At 41.3% G+C, this 22697-nt stretch overlaps 1 protein-coding gene across 1 annotated transcript in view; it reads right to left on the bottom strand.

The window, feature by feature from the left end:
* DNAH8 (dynein axonemal heavy chain 8) overlaps positions 1-22137 on the bottom strand; it is a 367281-nt gene extending 345144 nt beyond the window's left edge. Inside the window, exons 1-5 of the mRNA XM_049891307.1 lie at positions 21985-22137; positions 10917-11293; positions 10677-10811; positions 4047-4131; positions 1521-1672 (exon numbers count right to left, since the gene is read on the bottom strand). Of these exons, the coding sequence (XP_049747264.1) occupies positions 1521-1672; positions 4047-4131; positions 10677-10811; positions 10917-11249 (705 nt within the window). The 5' untranslated portion in view covers positions 11250-11293; positions 21985-22137. The remainder of the gene's footprint in view (positions 1-1520; positions 1673-4046; positions 4132-10676; positions 10812-10916; positions 11294-21984) is intronic.
* Between the last annotated feature and the right edge of the window lie 560 nt (positions 22138-22697).

The following is a 22697-nucleotide window of genomic DNA, read 5'->3' as shown; positions in this document are numbered from 1 at the left end:
TCCAATAAAATAAACACTAAATTTTTAAAACAGGAATGGATTGAAATATAGGATAGGCAAGTTGAAGAGGGAATTAGTGAAATGAAAGATAGGCTGATGAAGTGAAATGGAAGGCAGACTGAGGAAACACATTCACAAATAAAAACTTCAGAGTGAAACTGCTGGACTTCAAAGATAAAGAGCAAAAGCAACTAGAAATAAAAGACAAATTACCTATGAAAGAAGAATTACACTAACAGCAGAGGTCTCATCAGCCACAAGAGATACTAGAAGACAATAAAATATCTACAAAAAGTCAGGAGAAAATAACTGCCAACCTAGAACCTTAAACCAAGTTAAACAACTGCTCTTAAATCAATCTTTCATCATAAGCAGAAAAAGAGTAAAATTAGATTGGATTTCAGTTACTTTTCCCATTGTAAAAGGTATTGAGATCCTCTAGGAATAGAAAAAAAAACTAGTAGAACAGTAAAAAAAAAGGATAGTAAAAACAACTAAGGACCTACTGCATGTCGGGTGATATTGTCACATTTTTCTTATATTATAATTTAGTCTCAAAACGACCTTGCACGGTGTGTATTAACCAAAACCAAACCATGTTGCTGTCCAGTCAATTCCGACTCAGCGACCCTATAGGGCAGAGTAGAACCGCACCATAGGGTTTCCAAGGAGCGCCTGGTAGATTCAGGCTACCAACCTTTTGATTAGCAGCCAAACTCTTAACCACTATACCACCAGGGTTTCCAGGAGTTAGGTCTCTACATTCTTAAATTGGGAATAGTAAAACACACCTGTTCCCAATTTAAGGAAGTAGAGCCCTAACTCTCAGAAAGGACAAGTAACTCAGCAAAGCATACACTGCTAGTCAGCGGTGAAGCCAAGAGGCAAATTTGGCTCTGACTAAAATTCCCACCTTTCCCACTCTGCCATCCTGCCTTCCCAGGAATGGGTAAGCAATGTCCACATTCTAGGTCACTTCTCTCTTCTCCTTCCAGAACCATTAAAAAAAAAAGTTAAAATATTGAGTGAAGGGGAGGTTAAGAAAAAATCTAATAAACACTTAATATCATATGAATAAAATCAAATGTGTTCCTAGGAAATAAAAGAATGGAAACTATTTGCACACCAGCAGAAATGAGATTTTGATGAATTTAAAGAGCAGTGAGGCCTGGCAATCTACTTCCAAAAATCATCCAGTGGAAACCTTACAGATGACAACGGAGCATTGTCCGATCTGCAGCCAATTATAAGGATGTTATGGACCAGGCAGCATTTTGTTCCATTGTGCATGGGGTTGCTATGAGTCGGAACTAACTCAGCGGCAACTAACAACAACAGCATCTAAAGGATAAAAAATATCACTAAATTCTATTACAGCTTATTTCTCAGTTCGTTTGAGTATGTGAATACATTATTTTCACAGAACACAGTTCAGTCCTATATACAGAAAGGGAGAGAAAATAAAGCAAAAATGTGACTATGAAAATACAATCAATTTGGAAAAAAATGTTTAAACCTACCTCATGAATATTTTTCATATTTATAGCAACATCATTGCGACAGCGAACAAAAAATACACACACTCCTTTTAATTTCTCCGGGGCTGCACTGTCTATATACAATCTCATCATTTTTGCTCCTTTGGTTACTCCAGCAATAGTTCGACCACATTCTGAAAAGAAAAGTCAAAACCTTAACATAATGTGACAAATAACTGTCACCCTGACACCACTGCTTCTTGTTTTACTTTACTGTAATAGTATTTCAATATGGTATTGGAATAAATTTTGTTATCTACGAAAAGATGCCAATAATTGCAATTCTTAAATACAATGCGGTGGCTATATTTTCAGCACTAAGGAATTATACATGCATTTATTCTAGAAAATCACATTTCTTCCCTTTGTTACTGTAGAAGGGGGCAGTCCAACCAGTCTACTGCCTTTCCCTGTGACCCACAAATGAACCTGTCCTTAGGACCAGATGTGTCAGCCTGGCTTCTTGAATGGGATGTGAGTATGAGCTAACTTCCTTTCTGGGGCATCCTGACCCAAAACACATCCCATAGTAGTGAATGGCCTATCAGCACATCCCACCTCTCTCACCCTGAGCACATGTCAGCATTTCCAGGAACTGCTTTGCTAAGTGTGTGTACTATATAGCACCTGGCCAACACCACATCTATATTTGTCCCCAGCAGGAAAGGAATGAGGTCCTTCCCCTGCAACACAACAGGACTGCATGAAGACCATTTCCCTGCATCAGCTGCAGAACAAGATTCACAGACCGTAGGTGACTGACGCCCACTATTGAAGCTGACCTCGTTCTGTCCCTTCTCTATGTAAGTATTGTTCCATCCAATGCCTGTGTATGAGTCATGTCTTTCTTGGCCACCCCAACACGTGCAAGCTATGGAATGGGTTGTTGTCCTCCATGTAATGGGACTCCTCTCCTGGAGATGGATCCCATTTTTGTAAAATATGCATATATACCAAAGAGGCAATAGAGCAATATTCATCAAGGAGTTAACAGTGCTTTCTCTGGTGAGTGAGACTATGGTTCGTTTTTATTTTTCTTCTAATTGTAGGCATTATTTTCCTATGATTTTCAGCTATTGTTTTAATTTTTAATGAGTTATGAAAATAGGGAAACAATCTCCTTGGGATAAGAATTGAGAGAGAGAGAAAATCCATAGACCAGTTCAGCCACTAATCATGAGTTTGCAGATTTCACTGCGAAAGCAAAACATATATATCAAACAACTAGATAAAAGTAAAAGGATATAATAAAGATCTGTATTTTATGGATGCAAACTTGAAATGAGACAGAAGTTTGGAGAATAGTGATTGATGTGGGTTGGAATACTCTGGGCAGGCTCTGTAGAAAAGAGAATGCATGAGGTGATCCAGAGAAGGGGTAGGATTTGGCTGGGTGGAAAGGCATTCTGAGAGAGTCAGGAAAGCACAGAAACGACTCTGGCATGTCCAGAAAACAATGAAGATACTGGCTTAAGGGGAGCAGCAACTTCACGATTGGGAGAACAGTAGATCAGACTAGACAAGTACTGTGTGTCCAGATTTTGAGGAGGCCTTAGTAGATAAATGAGGGGTTTGGATCCAACCCAATAAATAGCAGGACAATAAAAGATTTACTTGGCAGGAATAAGTAGTGAGAATCTGCTAACAGGAAGACTGGTTTTCAATGTGGAATACTAGGATAGGCATGAGCTATGGGCCTAGTCTAAGGCAGTAGAGGAGGAAAGGGAGAAACAACCAGTAGGAGGGACATGTTGAAGGTAAAATCCAAAGGACTTAGGAACTAAGTAGTCTGAGACCAAAAGGATGGCCAACGTATCCAAGTTATTAAGGCAATGGTTTAACAAACCTGGTTAATCATTTTAGGAATAATGTGTGTTCCTGGGTGGCGTAAACGGTTAACATGCTTGGGGGCTAACTGAAAGTTTGGAGGTTCAAGTTCACCCAGAGGTCCCTCAGAAGAAAGGCATTGCAATCTACTTCCAAAAAATCAGCCACTGAAAACCCTATGGAGCATAGTACTACTCTGACACACATGGGTCGCCATGAGTAGACTCAACCACAGCTGGTTGGTTGGTTGTTTGTAAAGCTAGATATTCCAACTGCCAGCTGCAGCAGGCACAAGATGCTGACCCAGTACCACAGAGTGCAGCTGCTGGCCTCTGGAGTGGTTTCAAGACTATTTCTAGTCATCGGAAAATGTGTTTAAAAAATGACTCCACCTGTTTCTGGGAAAATGCAATTAAATTCCAGTGAGAAGGTGGATCCCTTGTAGAGGTCAATGGTTTTTATATGAATTTTTTTCTCCTTAAGTTATTATAGTAATGTTTGAAATACATATTTAGGCTGAAATTATACTGTTTCTTAATAGAATATGTATTTTTACATGTAAGCTTCTGGTAACATCTTCTTTATAAATATAGGACTGTCGATGCATAAAAGGAAAAATATACAACACTTTAACATTTATTAACTAATTGCTCACACATTACCCTTGTAAAACATCCTTACCCACACCAGGTGCATCTCCTTCTTGGTACAAAAATTTCAATGTCTTACAACCATCCTTCGCAAAAAAATGACCAAATGCTTCCAGCTGTAAAATAAAGTAGGAAATGATGATCAATAAAATGGCTAGGAGGCTAAAAGCACATGAACTAAGCTCTGTGCTAGGTACTTCACATATTTTAATCCTCACTATTTTATAGATAAAGAAAACAAGGCTCAAAGAGTTTATTCAAGGTACACAGAGAATAAGTGTCACAGGCAGGACTAGAACCTGGACTAATTTAACTCTAAAATTACTGTGGAATATACGGTGAATTCTATTTCCAAATCTACGTCAATGATCTACATATTGAGTAGTCACTTAACCTGGCTTGGCCTCACAGAACATTATAGGGGTAGATGGGTAAGCCCAACTGGAGGTAAATACAAGGAGCTAGAGAAACTATTTTTAGAGAGCTGATTTCAGGAGTGGAAAATTTGCCTTATTAACTATTTTGTTTTGACCAATTACAATGCAGTTTTATGTTTTCAGTGATTGTAATTTGACCCATATTAACTAGTATAAAAAACAAGTTATAATGAGGTTCTTCCATATTTTTGAACATGAAGCTTTTATTCAATTACTTGTGATTTAGTATACTATCTGAAGATCAAAGACTACAGCCTTCCGTATGGATTATACTTCAACATAAAGAAAACAAAAATCCTCGCAATGGGACCAATAAGCAACATCATGATAAACAGAGAAAGATTAAGGTTGTCAAGGATTTCATTTTACTTGGATCCACAATCAATACCCATGGAAGCAGCAGTCAAGAAATCAAAAGACATGTTGCATTGGGCAAATGGGCTGCAAAAGACCTCTTTAAAGTATTGAAAAGCAAAGACGTCACCTTGAGGACTAAGGTGCACCTGACCCAAGCCATGATGTTTTCAGTTGCCTCATGCATGTGAAAGCTGGACAATGAATAAGGAAGACCGAAGAAGAGTTGACGCCTTTGAATTGTGATGTTGGTGAAGAATATTGAATATACCATGGACTGCCAAAAGAATAAACAAATCTGTCTCAGAGGAAGTACAACCACAGTGCGCCTTAGAAGCAAGGATGATGAGACTACGTCTCACATCCTATGAACAAGTTATCAGGAGGGCTCCGTCCCTGGAGAAGGACATCATGCTTGGTAAGGTAGAGGGTCAGAGAAAAAGAGGATGACCCTCAATAAGATGGACTGACACAGTGGCTGCAACAATGGGCTCAAGCATAGCAACAATTGTGAGGATGGCACACCAGGCAGTGTTTCATTCTGTTGTGCATAGGGTCACTATGAGTCGGAACTGACTCGACAGCACCTAACAATACCAACAAAATATCTTAATGAGTAGAAAAAGAAATAGGCCACATAAACAAAAGCCCTAATACATCATATGGGAAATGCAAAGTACCCCCCTTTATGCAGTCCCACTGATTCCACCCAGAAGCCTCTCTCTTGGCCAATGAGTTTCTCTTCACTTACTTGGAGGAAGTATCCTAGGTCTAGCAAAGCCACTCCTCCTAGGACAGTGGTTCTCAGACTGTAGTGTGCATCAGAATCATGCAGAGGGCTTTTAAAAACAGGATTGTTGGGCTGAGAATTTGCATTTCTAACAAGTTCCAGTTGATGCTGATGCTGCTGGTCTTGAGACCACAAGTGAGAACCACCACCCTAAGAGGTGAAATGGAGCCACAGAGATGAACATAACTCTAGCTCTTAATTTTATAGGTTTCTACCACCCACATAAACTCAAACCTCTCCCATAATTACAACCTAAAAGGTACAAAAGCTGTTGGCACCATTATTCTTGCCCAGCCCCATAAATACTTTTCTTGCTATATTTAACTTTGTTGACTCTTCACTTTTGTCATGACTATGACAAGAAAGACATTAAAATACCAAATACAATGAATCCTTGCTTTTAGATACGCTAGAAGTCCTGACCACTACCTGTTTGTCAGTTGGTTGTACTGTGGTGGCTTGCGTGTTGCTATGATGCTGGATGCTAGGCCACCCATGTTTCAAATCTCAGCAGGCTTACCCATGGTGGACCAGTTTTAGGAGAGCTTCCAGACTAAGACAGACTAAGAAGAAAGGTCTGATCCATTTCTGAAAATTAGCCAGTGGAAACTCTATAGATCACAACAAAATATTGTCAGATATAGTGCTAGAAGATGAGCCCCCTAGGTTGGAAGGTACTCAGAAAACACAGTGGCTGCAACAATGGACTCAAGCATACCAATGACAGTGAAGAAAGTGCAGGACTGGGCAATGTTTTGTTCTATTATGCATGGGGTCACCATGATTTGGAGCCTACTCGACAGCAACTAACAACAACAATAATAGTCCTGAGGTCTATCAAAGTAAATGTTGTTGTGAGCCAAAATCCAGATTGGGAACTTAAAATTCATTCATATTACATAACATTTACCAATAGTTCATCTGAGCTTCACTACAACCCTAAACTAAGCAACAAACCTACTGCCTTCAAGTCGATTCCTACTTATAGCAACCGTATAGGACAGAATAGAACTGCCCCATCGGGTTTCCAAGGAGCAGCTGGTAGATTCAAACAGCTGACCTTTTGGTGATCAGCTGAGCTTTTAAGCACTGCGCCACCTGGGCTCCTGAACTAGGCAAGGCAGCCATTATTATATTCCTCTTGCAGAAGAGAAAACTAAAGCTAAAAATAATTTAAGTGAAGGACCCAAAGACACAACCACAAAGTGCAGAGCCCAGGACCAAAGCCAAGCCCTACAACCTCCAGATCTGTGCTGCTTCCACAGAACCACGTGCTGCTGCCTTGACTTTGGAAAACACTGTCAAATAAGCCAGGAGAGTAAGCCTATGGCTATACTGAGCAGTGCTGAATGAAGAAGGCAGTAAAATGGAAAGCAGCAAAAAGTGTGACTGCCAATGCAGTACAAACCTCTGTATCAGTCCGGACCGTGCAAGAAAAGGATCCACATACACCGTGGGTTCTTGAAGAAATGTTATAATAGACAGGATACCTCTAGAGGTCTGGGCAGAGTTAAGAGAAGTTGTGGCACTAGTAGCAACAACAGGCCTAGCAATAATGGAAAGCCACCCCAAAGCCTGGGTAAGCAGGGGAGAAAATGATGGAACTGGAACCAGGCTGAGAACTGGAGCTGTGGGAGAATGCTTGGGAGGAGCTGTGATTATGGAAAGATAAGACCATGGCCAGAAATGCAGGGAAGGGAGAGATCAGGCTTCTCTCCCTTCTGCTCTCCAACCTCCTGTCAGTGCCTCCAACTGGCTGAACCAAGTGGAAGCCAAAAGGATAGGGAGCTCAGGTGACGGAAGCCACCTGTTAACCTGTTGCCATCAAGTCGATTCCAACTCATAGAGACCCTAGAGGACAGAGTAGAGCTGCCCGATAGAGCTTCCAAGGAGCACTTGGTGGATTCAAACTGCTGACCCTTTGGTTAGCAGCTGTAGCACTTAGCCACTACGCCATCAGGGTTTCCGATGGAAACCACAGAGGTCAGCTTTCTAGGGCACAGAGCAGGGCAGGGCAGAGAATGCATCTGGAGGCAAGCAAAGTAACCATCTCATGTACTATTGTTCACCTTTTTGTAGGGCCTTTGTAACCTGGCACCTCGAACCTACCAGCGCGCCTGCCCGGGGGTCCTCCATCCCTCCCCGCACCATGCCTGCGGGTCTGCCATCTTGCTACCTAATTACATAAAAGCCCTGCTTCCCCGCCATTCACCATTTGGGGAGTTAGATCTGAGGAACTTCCTCACAACTCATTGCTCTGGGCATTGCCAATAAAGTTACTTTCTTTTTCTCAAAGGCCATCCAGATTATTGGCAGGTCTGAGCATGCTGGACAAGGATCCACCTTCTCGGATTTGATGATACCCTTAACGAGCAGCTCTCCCCCTGAATCACACACCAGGCTTCAAATAAAAGGAATACTTTTCTACATGACACGTTTCCTGAACCACTACACCAAACCATGATACCCCTTGTTCCATCTTCTTACCCACCTGGCCACCAACTTGATGTCAGTTTACCATATGTCCTTGCCTTACCCCTGCAGCCAAACAAGCACTCTAATCTCTCCCAACTTTTGACACTGGTTTCTCTCCTGGCTGAGCTATCTTCTCTCCACCGTGGCTAGGCACATTCACAAACAACTCTTAAGGAAACACATTTCCTGGACAGACTCTTCTCTTAAGACCTAGTTTTCCCATTCCATACAGCCTAAGCAGCATCTGGCCTGGTCTGTGATAGCCAAAATCTAAGACATACCCCAGGAATGGTAAATGGTAGGGCACTTCCACTATCCAGTCAGAAAGATTTCCTCCAAGCAGAGAATGCCAGTCTCGAAAGCTTGTTAACAAATGCTGAAGGGTGGGATTACCAGTCCTGCAGGTGAACCCACTCCCCCAGTCTGCCCTAGCAGCTGTCCTGCACTGAAGGCATTGGCCAGGCCCCAATGCCTATGCCTACATCCTTTGTCGAGTTGCCTGGATTACAACTGTGGAGGCTAGCCAAATTTGTGGCCAAGCAATTCAAACGAAACAAGGTCGATCACCCATCTGGTTTCCTTCCTAACCAAGTTCAGGAGTGGCCCTGGGAACAGGCCTGAAGTCTGGGCCTGCTGAGAAACACGTTTTTAGAAATTAGCCTTTTCTTCAGCTCACAGTCTTCAGCTCAGGGATGTATATAGAGTTGTTTCCCACCGATTCCTTCTACTTCGAAAGTAGGCAGACATGCAGCCAAGGTGACCAAAACTAACAAAACCAAACCCAGTGCTGTCGAGTCGATTCTGGCTCACAGCGACCCTATAGGACAGAGTAGAACTGCCCCATAGAGTTTCCAAGGAGCACCTGGAGGATTCGAGCTGCCGACCCTTTGGCTAGCAGCCGTAGCACTTAACCACTACGCCACCAGGGTTTCCAGGGTGACCAAAAGAGCCAAAATAGTAGGGAGGGGAGGTCGAGAGAGTAGTAAAACAAACAAAAAGCAATGCAATCGATCAAATAAACAAACAAACACAACTTGAGAATGGCAAAGAGAATCCTCTTGCTATGCAAGTGGTATTATCTACAGAAAGGACCAGCTACAGAAATTGTGAGGTCCAGTGCAAAATAAAAATGTGGGGCTGCTTGTTGAAAAATTATTCAGAATTTCAGGATGGACTCAGCAGAGCATTAAGCCAAGCACAGGGCCCTTCTAAGTGCAAGGGCCTGTGCAACTACACAAGCTGCACACCCACGAAGCCAGCCCTGACCACGGCTGTGCATTCCAGCAGGGAACTCTGGTGACCTAGGAAGCCATACCTACCTTCTTGCTACCTGCTGTGGTACCTCTTGTTTTATGTACCCATCTCCATACAATCTCTATCCTTTGCCATTAATGAAAGTTTATAGTTTGGAGCTATTGATCTCTTTGCATCAATCACATCCCCAGCTCACCATGAAAACTATACACCAAGGAAGCAGGAAAATGAGCAAACCTGTTAGAACTGTCAGAACTAAAATTTTAGGAGTCCTGGAAGAACTGAGGTGGACAGCTTTCCAAAATTTAGCAACATACTGAATTGAGCAAGGAAGAAGCTCTTTCAGGCACCATTCTATAACTGCTAAAGCAAACTAAAAAGTGTTGTCCAAATCTACTGGCTCCTATAAAACCAATGAGCTTGGACCCCCACGGTGATAACCTCATCTCACGCTCTCTCTCTCCAGTGTATTCAGTGGAACAATCAGCTCACCACCAGCCTGTACCTGCTCACTAGTCTTGCTGGGGCTCCAGCCCAGTCCACTCCTAGAGTTGAGAAAAAGCCCAAGCAGCTAGTGGTCATTTCACTGAAAGCTTAAAACCAGAGCTACCAGGAGAAAAGCTATGATACTGCTTCTGAGAGTTGCTGTCATACATTTCTATAATTACGTACCTATACAAATTCATCAACCGAAATTGGGATGATTCGGGGAGTCAAAGGAGGCACTGTCATGGCAGGACAATTGGCATACCCCAGGACTGTCCCTGGCACATGGGGGCATAAGGTAACCCCACCTGTAACTGCCTCATTGTTTTCTGCTATACTAATAGAGAAGTCACTGTTCCCTAGCTCATATTTACCCAGTTTGTTTCTCTACCCAAATGATGAGTATATGTAGTTTGTATAACCTGTGCTTTTTAAAGATTACTCTACCTGTGCTTGACCATCCCTCTAATATCTGAAGCCACTTTGGGTTAAAATATTAGCCCAGTTCTCAGGGCTGGCTATTCTCTTTCCTTCCTCCACAATAGGAGAACAAGAAATATCACTCAACTGACTGTAGTTATGACAAATAAGCATTCTTCCATAGTCAGTAAAATTCCAACCTTCTCTTCCTAAATGTTTTGTTACTCATGACAATGACCCTGAAATCAATCACCTCCCAAAAATCAGTTTTAAAAAGTGAAATGGAAAAATCTGAGAACAGATAAGGGTGATGATGACTGAACAATATGATACACATAATTAATGTCACTAAACTGAACATGTAAAGATTGTTGATAGAGCAAATGCTTTCTTACAAATAAATTCACCACAATTTAAAAAAAAAAATGATGAGACTTGAACTCACGGACGGACAATCCAAAATTAATTCTTCCACAGTCACTACGTCCAGGTTGAGACATTCTGCCAGGATTTCAAATATATACTTATATGAAGATTCGATTTTCAATTTTCGGCCTTCCCTTGCCTCTCTAAATCTTGCCTAAGGAATGAAAACCACGCGTAAAAATTGTAATTCTGGAGAAAACCCATCAAAATATTTCATTTAAAATAAAAGTGATAACGTGAAAAATCTTGTGGGCAAAACCTGTTTCTCTTTTAATGTTTCCTGCAGATTTGGAATGCCACTCATACTCCGGCGATATTTGGAGGACCTACGGGAAGAAGACTGAGAAAGCATTTCAGAAAGCACCGATTGAACCGGTCCCACTCGGGGTCCAGTCCTGGGACGAATTCTAGTCGGATCCCGCTCATCGTCTTCTGGAAGAACTACCCTTTCTTCAGAAGGAATGAAGTTCTGGCCTTCACCCCCGTGAGGAGCAACATCTTCTGCGGAGGAAGAGGCAGCCCCTTCTGCATAGGCCGTAGAGGGCCGGGCCCCTCCTTGGGGAGGGGGTGGTGCACTGTCTTCAGAGCTCATGGTTTCTGCCCTTTCTTCCTGCAGAGCACTTTAAACTTGAAAACCTAGAATTAAAAATAGAATTACAAAAGTCCTTTAAAACTGTAAAATAAACTTGAGTGTTGTATATATGATTTACTTTCCCCCTTGAAGCTTGCCTGCAAAATCCTCTATTTCTGCCTTACTATATTAGCTGACCACTTGCTGCGGAGTCTATTCCAACTCATGGTGACCCCTGAGCACCGGTAGGATTAACCGGTAAACACGGTAGGCTCTGGTTTACGGTAAGCAAGGTACCCAGGGGCGTAACGGTGCTCACTTATTAACCTGGAGTGCACAATTTCGCCTGCTTTTCACCACATCGAGGCACACACAGGCTTAATCATGCTTACTCGCTAAGTTTACTTTCATCACCTCGATGAAATTGTGCATTACAGATTAGCAAATAAACACAATTAAGCCCATGTGTACCTTGCTTATTGGGTAATCCATCCTGGTCCCCTGAGAAGTCCCTGAGTGGTGCGAACAGTTAATGCTCAGCTACTAACCGAAAGGTTGACACCAGGAATCCACTCAGAGGCACCTCGAGAGAAAGGCCTGATGGTCTAGTTCTGAAAAGAGTTCTTGAAAACCCTACGAGCACAGTTCTACTCTGACACCCATGAGGTGGAATCAACGGCAAGTGGTTTGGTTTTTATTTTGTTTTGCTTTGTTTTTGTGGGTGTCAGAATAATATTGTGTTCCACAGGGTTTTCAATGGCTGATATTTTGGAAGTAGATCACCAGGCCTTTCTTCTGAGGTGCCTCTGGGGGGACTCACACTTCTAACTTTTGGTTAGCAGCCAAACAGTTAACTGTTTGAACCATCCAGGCACACCACATCCAATCTACCTAATCAGAAAAGTTCTAATTATAAAGGAGAGTGGATGTTACCATGAACACATACTCATGCACTAAGAGACAGTAGTGGAGCTGGAAAAAATGTCAGGTACAGAAAAATCATGTGGGGGACAATATTGAAGCCTCCATCAAAATAAATTTTCAGGATATGCTTAAAATCTGGAAACCAGAATAATAGTAAATACTTGTAGAACAAAAGAATAAATTCCAACACAGATAGTTCAAAAGAAAAACGAGCGTTTCTGGTGAGAATTTCTGAAGCTGGCACTGTTGCAGGCCTGGCCTAAGTAAGACCGAGGTTCCTACAGAAGGGTACTGGCAGACTTGATGCAGAGACAGCCTGTCCACTGTGTCCACACCTGCCGGCTCCAGGTTTTCCAGAGAACATATACACAGCTGAAATTGTTTTCTTTGATACCCTTAGTTGGCCTACTCAAGGATAGTAATACCCAGCCTGCCCTTTTAGCTGCCAACTAATCAGTTTATGTCCGAAAAATGTGCGAACAAGAATCAGGTCCCAAACTGCTACAGCTCCCTGGAGTTGTGTGTACATTACATTCTTACCCTTGAAATTGGCCTAGAGGAGTTGGTCATGCTATCGCCAATAACTCAAGAACGAGTATGATCGTACGTATTAGTGAAGCCATAGCAACTGCCTGTCACTCTTTACTCAAATGTATGCCTTTACTCAGTAAGGTAATCCTTTTGCCTCTTCTCAAAGGATATTGAGACGTTTTGCAGACATTTCAAATACCATGCTTCTTTGATTTCTGTAACTAAATTAAATCAAGTTTCAGTATTGTGGTAAAACACATGTACTGCCAAATGAGCTCTGTAGGATTGGAGACCTTCACTGTAGTCAACCAGTTCACCCTATGATATTGCTGTTGTTGGCAGAGGAACAAAGTCAAATCCTTGGAATGCGGTTACATTAAGGGGTAGTTTAGGAAACAGAAGGAAAGCTGGAGCAGTCAGAAAAGAAGAGAGAATGGTGTTTCAGAAGCTAAAAGAGTTTTAAAAAGAAGGGGACGGTCAGCATGATGCACCTTGCAGGGAGCATGAGAAGGAAGGTGAATAAAAGGTCAGTGGACTGGGAAACTAGAAAGCTGCTTGAGGCTTTTGAGAGAGCAATTTGGGAAAGTGGTGATGGTGCGAGGCCAGCCAAAGAGGAGTGGGGGAATCAAATGCTGCTGCAGCAGAGACAGAGTGTAAAGACTATTTCAACACGTTCAGCAATGACAGAAAGGCAAAAGATACACTAGGCAGTGAGAGGGGAAAGTAAAGTTGAGGAACGTTTTTCTTTGTTTGCATTATGTTTTGTTCTCTAGTGTAGAGAATCGAATACCAAAAGAAAGAAGCTAGTAATAGAGTGACGCTAAGTCACCCCTCTGCATCTCCTACATTCTATTAGTTAATGTGTAAAAAATTCCGGAAAAACTGAATCATCTAGTTATACAATCACTATATTCACCGCCAACTGCAGGAGTCTCTCAGCACAACACCTTGCCCAAAACTTTAAGTTTCTCATTTTGTTACCGCAAATTGCGGGTTCCAGCTGCCTGCCACAAAGCCAATACTGAGACAGGAGGAGGTAAGCAGTAAGAGGGCTTTATTGAATATTGAAGAGACAGAGGAGGTTAAATTTCTTCCAAATTCTAATTCTAAAGAGCTAGCAGGAGAGTTTTATAGGGGGAAGGTCAGGGTTACCTAATGTTTTGAGCGCATAGTCCACAGATGGTCTTATACATCACAAAACAACTACAAGAAACTCTTTATTAAACTAAAGATATGCATGTCAGACATCTGGACTCTAATCAGTATGTTTGTAACAGGCTGAAAAAACTCATATAAGAATCTCTCAGCTAGTGGAACTGTTCTGCCACGTCCACTCTGGCTGAGATAGGGAGCAAGAAAGAAAGTTGTAGATTAAAATGTCAGGAGTCTTTCTGCCATTTTATAGGCTGAAGGCCATTTCTCAAGAGAACAAACAAGAAGAGAGACCAAGGCCACAGGAGCCAAGAGAGCTCCGCACTCCTTTGGAAGAGACCGATGCAGCTGGTGTAATAAAAAAATGTTTAGAGATTACTTAGAGCATCATTATGGCGTTAGTTATGTCAAGCTCTCCATCACCCATTGTGAATAGGAGAAAACGTGTTGTAAGGTATTAGAGTGTTTGTTATGTTTAAGAATGGAACAGGCTGCTCAGCTATATCTTGAACAGAACCTGTGCCATTTTTTAAAAGCTAGAGGTTAATCACAGCTTATATAGCTATACTAAAACAAATTAGAAAATATATTCCCTCTACTTTAATATTTAAAACACTAGAGAAAAGGTATTTTCTCTACTTCAATTTTGTGCAAAGAAATAAATGTGAAAAAAAAGAACCTTCATCCATGTATATTTACAAACTGACTTATATTTTGAGCATTTTTTATTTCAGCCTATTTTTATTTTATTTGAGCATAATTTATTTCAGCCTTTCAACACGTATGTTTTGCTAGAATGATGGGTTTAATTTCTTTTAAAAAATAAAGGACCAGCTGGTAGACTCACACTTCCTGATTTCAAAACTTACTACAGGCTAAAGTAGTAATAAAGATAGTGTGGTACTGTCATAAGGATAGACATACAGACCAATGAAACAGGATTGAAAGTCCATAAATGAACCTATACATTTATGGTCAATTGATTTTTTCACAAGGGTACCAAGGCCATTCAATGGAGAAAGAATAGTCTTTTCAAGAAATGGCACTGGGACAACTGCATATCCACACGTAAGAAAATTAATTTGGACCCTTACCTCACACCATACACAAAACATAACTCAGAATGAATCAAAGACATAAATGTAATAGCTAAAACTATAAGGCTCTTAGGAGGAAACATAGATGAAAAAATGAATGATTTTGGACTAAGCAACATTTTTTTAGATATGATATCAAAAGCACAAGTAATCAAGGAAAAATAGATAAACTGGACTTCATCAAAATTCAAAACTTGTGTGTGTTAAAGGACACTATCAAAAATGGAAAAAACAATGATCCTATACATAGAAAACCCCAAAGAGTCCACAAGAAAACTTCTAGAGCTAATAGAGGAATTTAGCAAAGTTTCAGGGTATGAGGTCAACGAACAAAAATCAGTTGGGTTTCTATACACCAGCAATGAGAAATCTGAAAGGGAAGTTAGAGAAACAATTCCGTTTACATTAGTGTCTAAGAGAATGAAACACCTAGGAATAAACCTAACCAGGGACGTGAAGGGCATATACAACGAAAATTATGACACTGCTGAAAGAGATTAAAGAAGACTTAAGTAAATGGAAAGGTGTTCTGTGTTCTTGATTTTGAAGACTTAATATTTTTAAGATGTCAGTAATACCAAAAGTGATCTATAGATTCAATGCAATCCTAATCAAAATTCCAACAGCCTTCTTTACAAAAATGGAAAAACCAATCCTCAACTTTACATGGAGTGGCAAGAGGTCCCAAATAGCTAAAACAATGCTGAAAGAGAAGAACAAAACAAGAGGGCTCACACTTCCTGATTTTAAAACATATTATACAGCTACAGTAATCAAAACAGCCTGGTATTGGTCTAACAACAGACACATAGGCTAATGGAATAGAATTGAGAGTCCAGAAATAAACCCATACATCTATGGTCAACTGGTTTTTTAAAAGGGTGCTAAGTCCATTCGATGGGGAAAGAAGAATCTCTTTAATAAATGGTGTTGGGAAAACTGTATATACACAGGCAGAAAAATGAAACAGGATCCATGCCTCATACTATACACAAAAACAAATTCAAAATGGATTGAGGACTTAAATGTGTAAACGAAAATGAGAAAATTCTTAAAAGAAAATGCATGGGCAATGCTGTCAGTCTTAGTTGTTAAAAATGGATTATCTAACATAATAACAAAGCCACAAACAGAAAAAGACAAAATAAATAAATAGGAATCGTTTTCTAGATAGTAGACACTTATTACTTTTAGTGATGGGAAAGACAATCCCAAATATGGGTGAAGCCAGCACAACTTGACCCAGGTAAATAAACACACTAAGAAGTACACAAGAAAAGGGACAATTTCTGTCAATGCTATAACACATATAATTTTGCAATTACAGTTAAAAAAAAAGCGTGTGGTTGCGTAGGTAGATATGGATGCATATATGTGTATAGGAAGGGATATGCAAGTAAGTGCACACGTATGTATAGGTGTATCGGTAGGCATATGTATTTACACCTTTGTGTGTGCTGCATATATACCCACATAAATAACAAACCAATAGGGTGCACAGTTATGGAGGCTTCCTGGACACATCCAAACAACTTACAGCATTGGTTTACTGGGTTAGAAAGCTTGGGACCATAGTCTTGGGGAACAGCTTAGTTAATTGTCATAACATAGTTCACAAAGATAATGTTCTACATCCTAGGTTGGTGAATAGCGTCTGGGGTCTTCAAAGCTTGCAAGCAGCCACCTAAGATACAAATATTGGTCTGTACTGGAACGGAGCAAAAGAGAAAGAAAGAAATCAAAGGCTCAAAGAAGAAACTAGCCCACAGGACTAACAGCCCACACAAATCACAGCCCCTTCTAACCTGAGACCAGAAGAACTAGATGGTACCACTACCAACCTTTCTGGCCAGGGACACAATAGAAGGTTCTGGACAGAATGAGAGGAAAATGTAGAACAAAACTCAGATTCCTTAAAAAAGGCCAGACTTACTGGACTAATAGAGACTAGAGGAACTCCAAGACTATAATCCCAGGATAACCTTTGACCTTGGATTTGAAGCTATTTTTGCAGGTCACCTTTCAGCCAAATAATAGATTAGCTTATAAAATAAACAATATCATCCGTGAGTAATGTGCTCCCTTAAATAATTAACTATGTGAGACCAAATGGTCAACATTTACCCAAAACCAAAGATGAGACAGCAAAGAGGGGAAGGGAAACTAGATCAATGGAAACAGAACAAACAGAATGGAAATAATGAGAAAGCTGATACATTGTAAAAATTGCAACCAATAAAAAAAATTAGCATAGGACAATTTGTATGAAAATTGTTAAATGGAAACTTAATTTGCTATGTAAATCTTCCCCTAAAATGCAATAAAATATTATTATTATTAAAATGCTATTTAAAATAGAAAACATGATAAATACTACACTATGAAGATGACCAACTTACTGACAGTCTATAAGAAGGTTTTTAGTTTGGAAAATTCCCCTTGAATCTACAGAATAAAAGCATTCTGAAGCTAAGCAAGAGGCAAAGGTAAAAAGAGTTAGAACTAGTTTGGGCACTGAGGAACTGTTGCCCACCTGTGTGGACCAATTTTCTTCCCCTTTGCTCAAACATGTAATCTGGCAAGGAAAGAATATCTGTAACCTTTCAAAAAAAGATATTACAGGCTAAAAATGCTTAATTTAGTCTTGGATTCCACCAGTTACGTTAAGCAATACTGTTACCACGGTCAGGCTGAGTTCAGAAGCTTAGAGAAGGAAAACTGAAAACAAGTAAAAAGGAAGCAAAGAGTAGAATGAGAAGAAAATACGGAGACCGTCTCCATTTCTGTGCCACAACCACAGCCACCATTCAAAGCAGCATGAGTAACTATTACATGTTCAGGGCTATGACACTCATTCCAGGGGATGAAAAGAAGACAAGGTTCTTGTCAAGAATTCATAATCTGGATGGGGAGATAAAACAACCTACACAAATTAACTGAAGGTGTTAAATCGTGAGATCCTGCTGGAAAAGGAACGAAGAGAAGGAAGAAATTAGTGTGGGCAGAACAGCCAAGAGGATTTCATGGAGGATTTGCACATAATTTTGCTTTGAGGGATGAGTAGGATTCATTAAGCAGAGGGAAGAAATCTAGAAGTAAAGAAGTAAAATGAAAATCTATGAACAGATTACCAAGGGGAGAATTTTGTTGGACAAAAAAAAAAAAAAATTCAAATTATGTTATATTTCATTTATTCTTCTAAAAGACCACAGACAGCAAGGATTCAAGAATCAGCTAAAGTAAATTGATAAATCATCAAATGTGGTTTTTATACAAGCAGAGATTCTTAATGTTGACACGTTAGAAAATAGGCTCAGTTCTACTTAAATGTTTTTTCCAGCATCCCTAGGTAGGTTTTTAATGTCTTAAACAAGAATAAGGGAGCCCTGGTGGCCAGTGGTTAAAATGCTTAGCAGCTAACTGAAAGGTCGGCAGTTCGAACCCCACCAGCCCCTCCTCGGGAGAAAGATGTGGCAATCTGCTTCCATAAAGATACAGGGCAGTTCCACTCTAGTCTATGCACAGGCGGATTAACCAGTAAGCATGGTAGGAACTGGTTTACAGTAAGCAAGGTAAACTTGTGCGTACCTTGCTTATTGTGTAATCTGACCCTGCCTACAGGGTCGCTATGAGTCACAATCAACAAGAAGATGGTGGATTTTGGGGTTTTAGTCAAGAATAAATAATAAAACACATTAAAAGAGCTCACTATGAGTTACTCTGCTCTTATGGCAATCTAGTAAACAAAATCCATGGCCTCAACTAGGGTAAACATTTAAATATTATTATTTTTTATTTTTAAATCCATTGCCGTTGAGTCGACTCCTACTCATAGTGACCCTGTGGACAGAACAGAACTGCCCCATAGGGTTTCCAAGGCTGTAAATCCTCAGGTAAGCGGACTGCCAGATCTTTCTCCCACAGAGCAGCTGGTGGGTTCCAACTGCCCATCTTTCACTTAGCGGCCCAGTGCTTAACCAGGAAGCAACTGGGGAGATCTCTCTCACTGCCTCTTCCCTCCCTCTCCTCCCCAGTTCTATGTGTGTCTTCTTACCTCAGGTTCCTTGGGATTTGTGTAAAGCTGCTTAAGGAAAAATAAGTAAACACAGCATTTAATTTCTGAGACACACTTGATTACCCCTCACAGAGTACGTTTTCTATGTAGATAGTTCAATTTGTGCTCTACTAGGTTCTATTTATTTCTAGCTAGAGTTAGGCTCTTATTTTGTGAATGTAGGGAATCTTTATAGTTAGTATTCTATGAACACTGAATATAAGAAAATTGGTAACCAGGTGTTTATCATTTTTGTGACTGAGATACAAATAAATTATAAATAATTTGTTATGGTTTCAAATTGCTTAAATGAATCATATCTAACACTCTCTAAGTAAATAAATAACCACTACTATTTGGGGAAGATTTTGCTTACACAAGTTGTGGAATTCTTCCTTTAATGAAATACTTTGAGGTACATTTTCTACACGGATTTCAAACATCAAATCTTACTTGGCATGTAATAAACGCTATTAAAATATCAGCATAGTATTTCCAAAGAGTGATGCAACTACTTAATTTTAAGTTAGAAAATATTCAAAACTATTTTATATATGGAATTCCTTTAAAAATGTGGCAAAACTTTTAAAAGGTTACATAGTCAAAATGGAAAAATATAAATTAACCTACCATACATACATAAGATACACAAAGTTTGGTTATTTCACTGCAACATGTTTGTAATAGCAAAAACAAGCAAGAAAACAAACACACAGCCTGGGAACTAGCTAAAAAAAACTAGACAGCCTTAAAAAAACCAAAAACCAAACCCATTGCTGTCGAGTTGATTCTGACTCACAGCGATCCAACAGGACAGAGTAGAACTGCCCCATAGGGTTTTACCCTATAGGTCAGAGTAGAACTGACTCATAGGGTTTCCAAGGAGTGGCTGGGGGAATTGAACTGCTGACATTTTGGTTAGCAGCTGTAGCTCTTAACCAGGGCTCCAGCTCTTAATAAAATAGCCATTAATTGTATTATAGTAACCCAGTTCTGTAAGATTCTAATGCAGACATGAGGTAGAGGCATATATGCAGATATGGAAAGATCTCCAAGACCGTTCCATAAGGATACCAACTGTATAAATATTTATCCTATTGCCATTCAGTGGATCCAAACTGCCAGCCTTTCAGTTAGCAGCCAAGAGCTTAACCACTGTGCCACCAGGGCTGTCTCTTTCTCTCTCTCTCTATATATATATATACACACACACACACACACATATATATGGTATTTGAAAAATTCTAAGAGGTACACTTTTAAAAAGGTCTAATTGGCGGTATTCTTTCTTAGCATGGCATAAAACTACAATCAGTAATGATTTAGATTTGATAAAACACATGAAAAGCTTTCTAGGAGGATACATAATAAATTATTAACAAGGATCACCTTGGGTGAAAGAGACGGGAGGAGGAAGTGTACGAAGGAGTCTGTTTTTCACATAATAATTTTCTGTGTGGTTGTTTTTAGAAATAATCATGTGCATATTTTACTTGTATTATATGACCGTAACAACACAGAATAAGTGTGTGGTAAATACTTATGCTCCCCTCTTCTATACAGACAACTTGCTGGCACACGCAATCATTTTCAATTCCCACCACCTTTTCTCTTCATATTTAATGTTTGGAACCATCCATCATAGTCATCCCTAGTCATTTTCAGGAGCAAAAGGATGCTGGACACCTTCACACTTAGGAAAACTGCAGGTCACACACCTGCACTAAGGTGAGGTTCCTTTGCCACGGGAACCATGCCTCCCTAAGTGTAGAGGCACTTCAATCACACCCCTTTTACTTGTTCATAAATAGTTACAGAGGCTCTTCTGTGTGCTAGGTCACAGTGGCTACATATAAGAGTAAGATGCCCCTCCAAAGGAAAATGCACAATCAAACTGGGGAGACAGACTGCTAAACACAAAAATACAGGGTGGTAAATGTCAATAAAAGGTAAATTAACAGAGGACTGAGAGAGCCTGGCAGGAGGTGAAACTTCTGGAGAAAAGCTTGGTAGAGAAGATGACAGTTGCTTTGGGTTGAAGAAGAGTTTCCAAGAGAGAACAGGTGGGGGCGGGGAGCATTCTAGGCAGAAAATAAACAAACCTTTGCTGTCCAGTGGATTCTGACTCCTAGCGACCCTATAGTACAAAGGAGAACTGCCCCGTAGGGTTTCCAAGGAGAGGCTGATGGGTTCCATCTGCGACCTTTTGGTTAGCAGCCTGAGCTCTTAACCACTGTGCCACCAGGGCTCCAGAAGGTGGGGATACCCACTGCCATCAAGTCGATTCCGACTTATAGTGACCCTTATAGGACAGAGTAGAACTTCCCATAGTTTCCAAAGAGCGCCTGGTGGATTCGAACTGCCAGCCTCTTCTTTAGCAGGTGTAACACTTAACCACTATGCCAGCAGGGTTTCCATAGCACACTGTACTGGGTGCAAAAGCAGGGAAGCAGGAAACAGCTTATTTGGGAAAAGGGGTAAATTCAGTGACGTGACCTTAGGGACGTAGGGAGTGAGCAGATTAGTGGAGTAGAAAATAAGTCTGACAGGATAGATGTTTTGTGTTTTACTTTCGAATTCGTAACAGGGGGAGTGGGATGTGAAGTCAGTGTTACGCCCAGTGAAGGGACAGGGATTTGGACAGGGTAGTTCCATAGCTGGGGATTTGTAGCTGAGTGTTAATAGAACCGATAGTAGAGGGGTGTGGGGCTGTATTTTAGCGCAAAGTCTAGGTCCTTACGTGCAGTTCAAATCCGCCAGGCGTTCCTTGGAAACTCTACGGGGCAGTTCTACTCTGTCCTGTAGGGTCGCTATGAGTCGCAATCGACTCGACGACACTGGGTTACTGGGTCTAGCCCCTTGTAAAGGAGGAGAGCAGGCCCTGCCCCAGCCGACGGTGAATCCCACCGAAGGAGGGCGCCGCGGCTGCCGCGGACCCGGTTAGCCAACCCGGTGGCCGCGCCCGCAGTTCCCAGCGCGTCCCTGGCGGCGCACTCACCAGCCGGCGCCCCAGGCCCGGGCCACCGCCCTCAGCCCACCGGAGGCCGCCCGGAGCGACGGCACTGCCCCTGACCCAGGGACGAGCAGCGGCTTCAGCGGCCACCGAGGCTCGGCCGTTGGGAGTCAGAGGCCGGTTCCGTTCGGTCCAGGACGCCCCGCGCGGGCTCCGCAGGGTGCTCCTCTCCGCGGGGTGAGGGGCTGGGGGTGGGGGCACCGGCGTCACTGGGCGCTACCCGATGAAAAGCTCACCCTGCACCCCGCCACTCTGGGATAACCGAGCTGAAAAAGTGAAACATTGCTTAGGTGACCCCGGGCGACTGAAGGGGAGCTGCCTAGAGATAGAAAATTTGGTGCAGAATAGGGGTCTGGGGGAGCCTCGGTTGCTCAGTGGTTAAGAGCTTGGCTGCTAACCAAAAAGTTGGCAGTTCGAATTCACGAGCCGCTCTTTGGAAACCCTAGAGGGTCGCTGTGAGTCAGAATCCAACTCTACTTGATGGCAACAGGTTGGGTTTGGTTTGGGTTGGAGGCCTGGGAGATTGCAAGATAAATTTTGAGGAGATAGCATGGAAATGCATAAATATATCCAATAATGTTTTTCATGACCTTTACAGGAGCCCTACTCAAACTGTGACGTTAGTGTTTCTCTTGAGAACATAAAACCTTTTTTGTTGAGCTAGTTTGCTCAGAAAACTATGACTGGTAGTGCAGAGA

Source organism: Elephas maximus, chromosome 1, assembly GCF_024166365.1.
Source record: "Elephas maximus indicus isolate mEleMax1 chromosome 1, mEleMax1 primary haplotype, whole genome shotgun sequence".
Lineage (NCBI taxonomy): Eukaryota > Metazoa > Chordata > Mammalia > Proboscidea > Elephantidae > Elephas > Elephas maximus.
The sequence above is the reverse complement of the archived record's forward strand: the minus strand, read 5'-3'. Positions and strand labels throughout refer to the sequence as shown.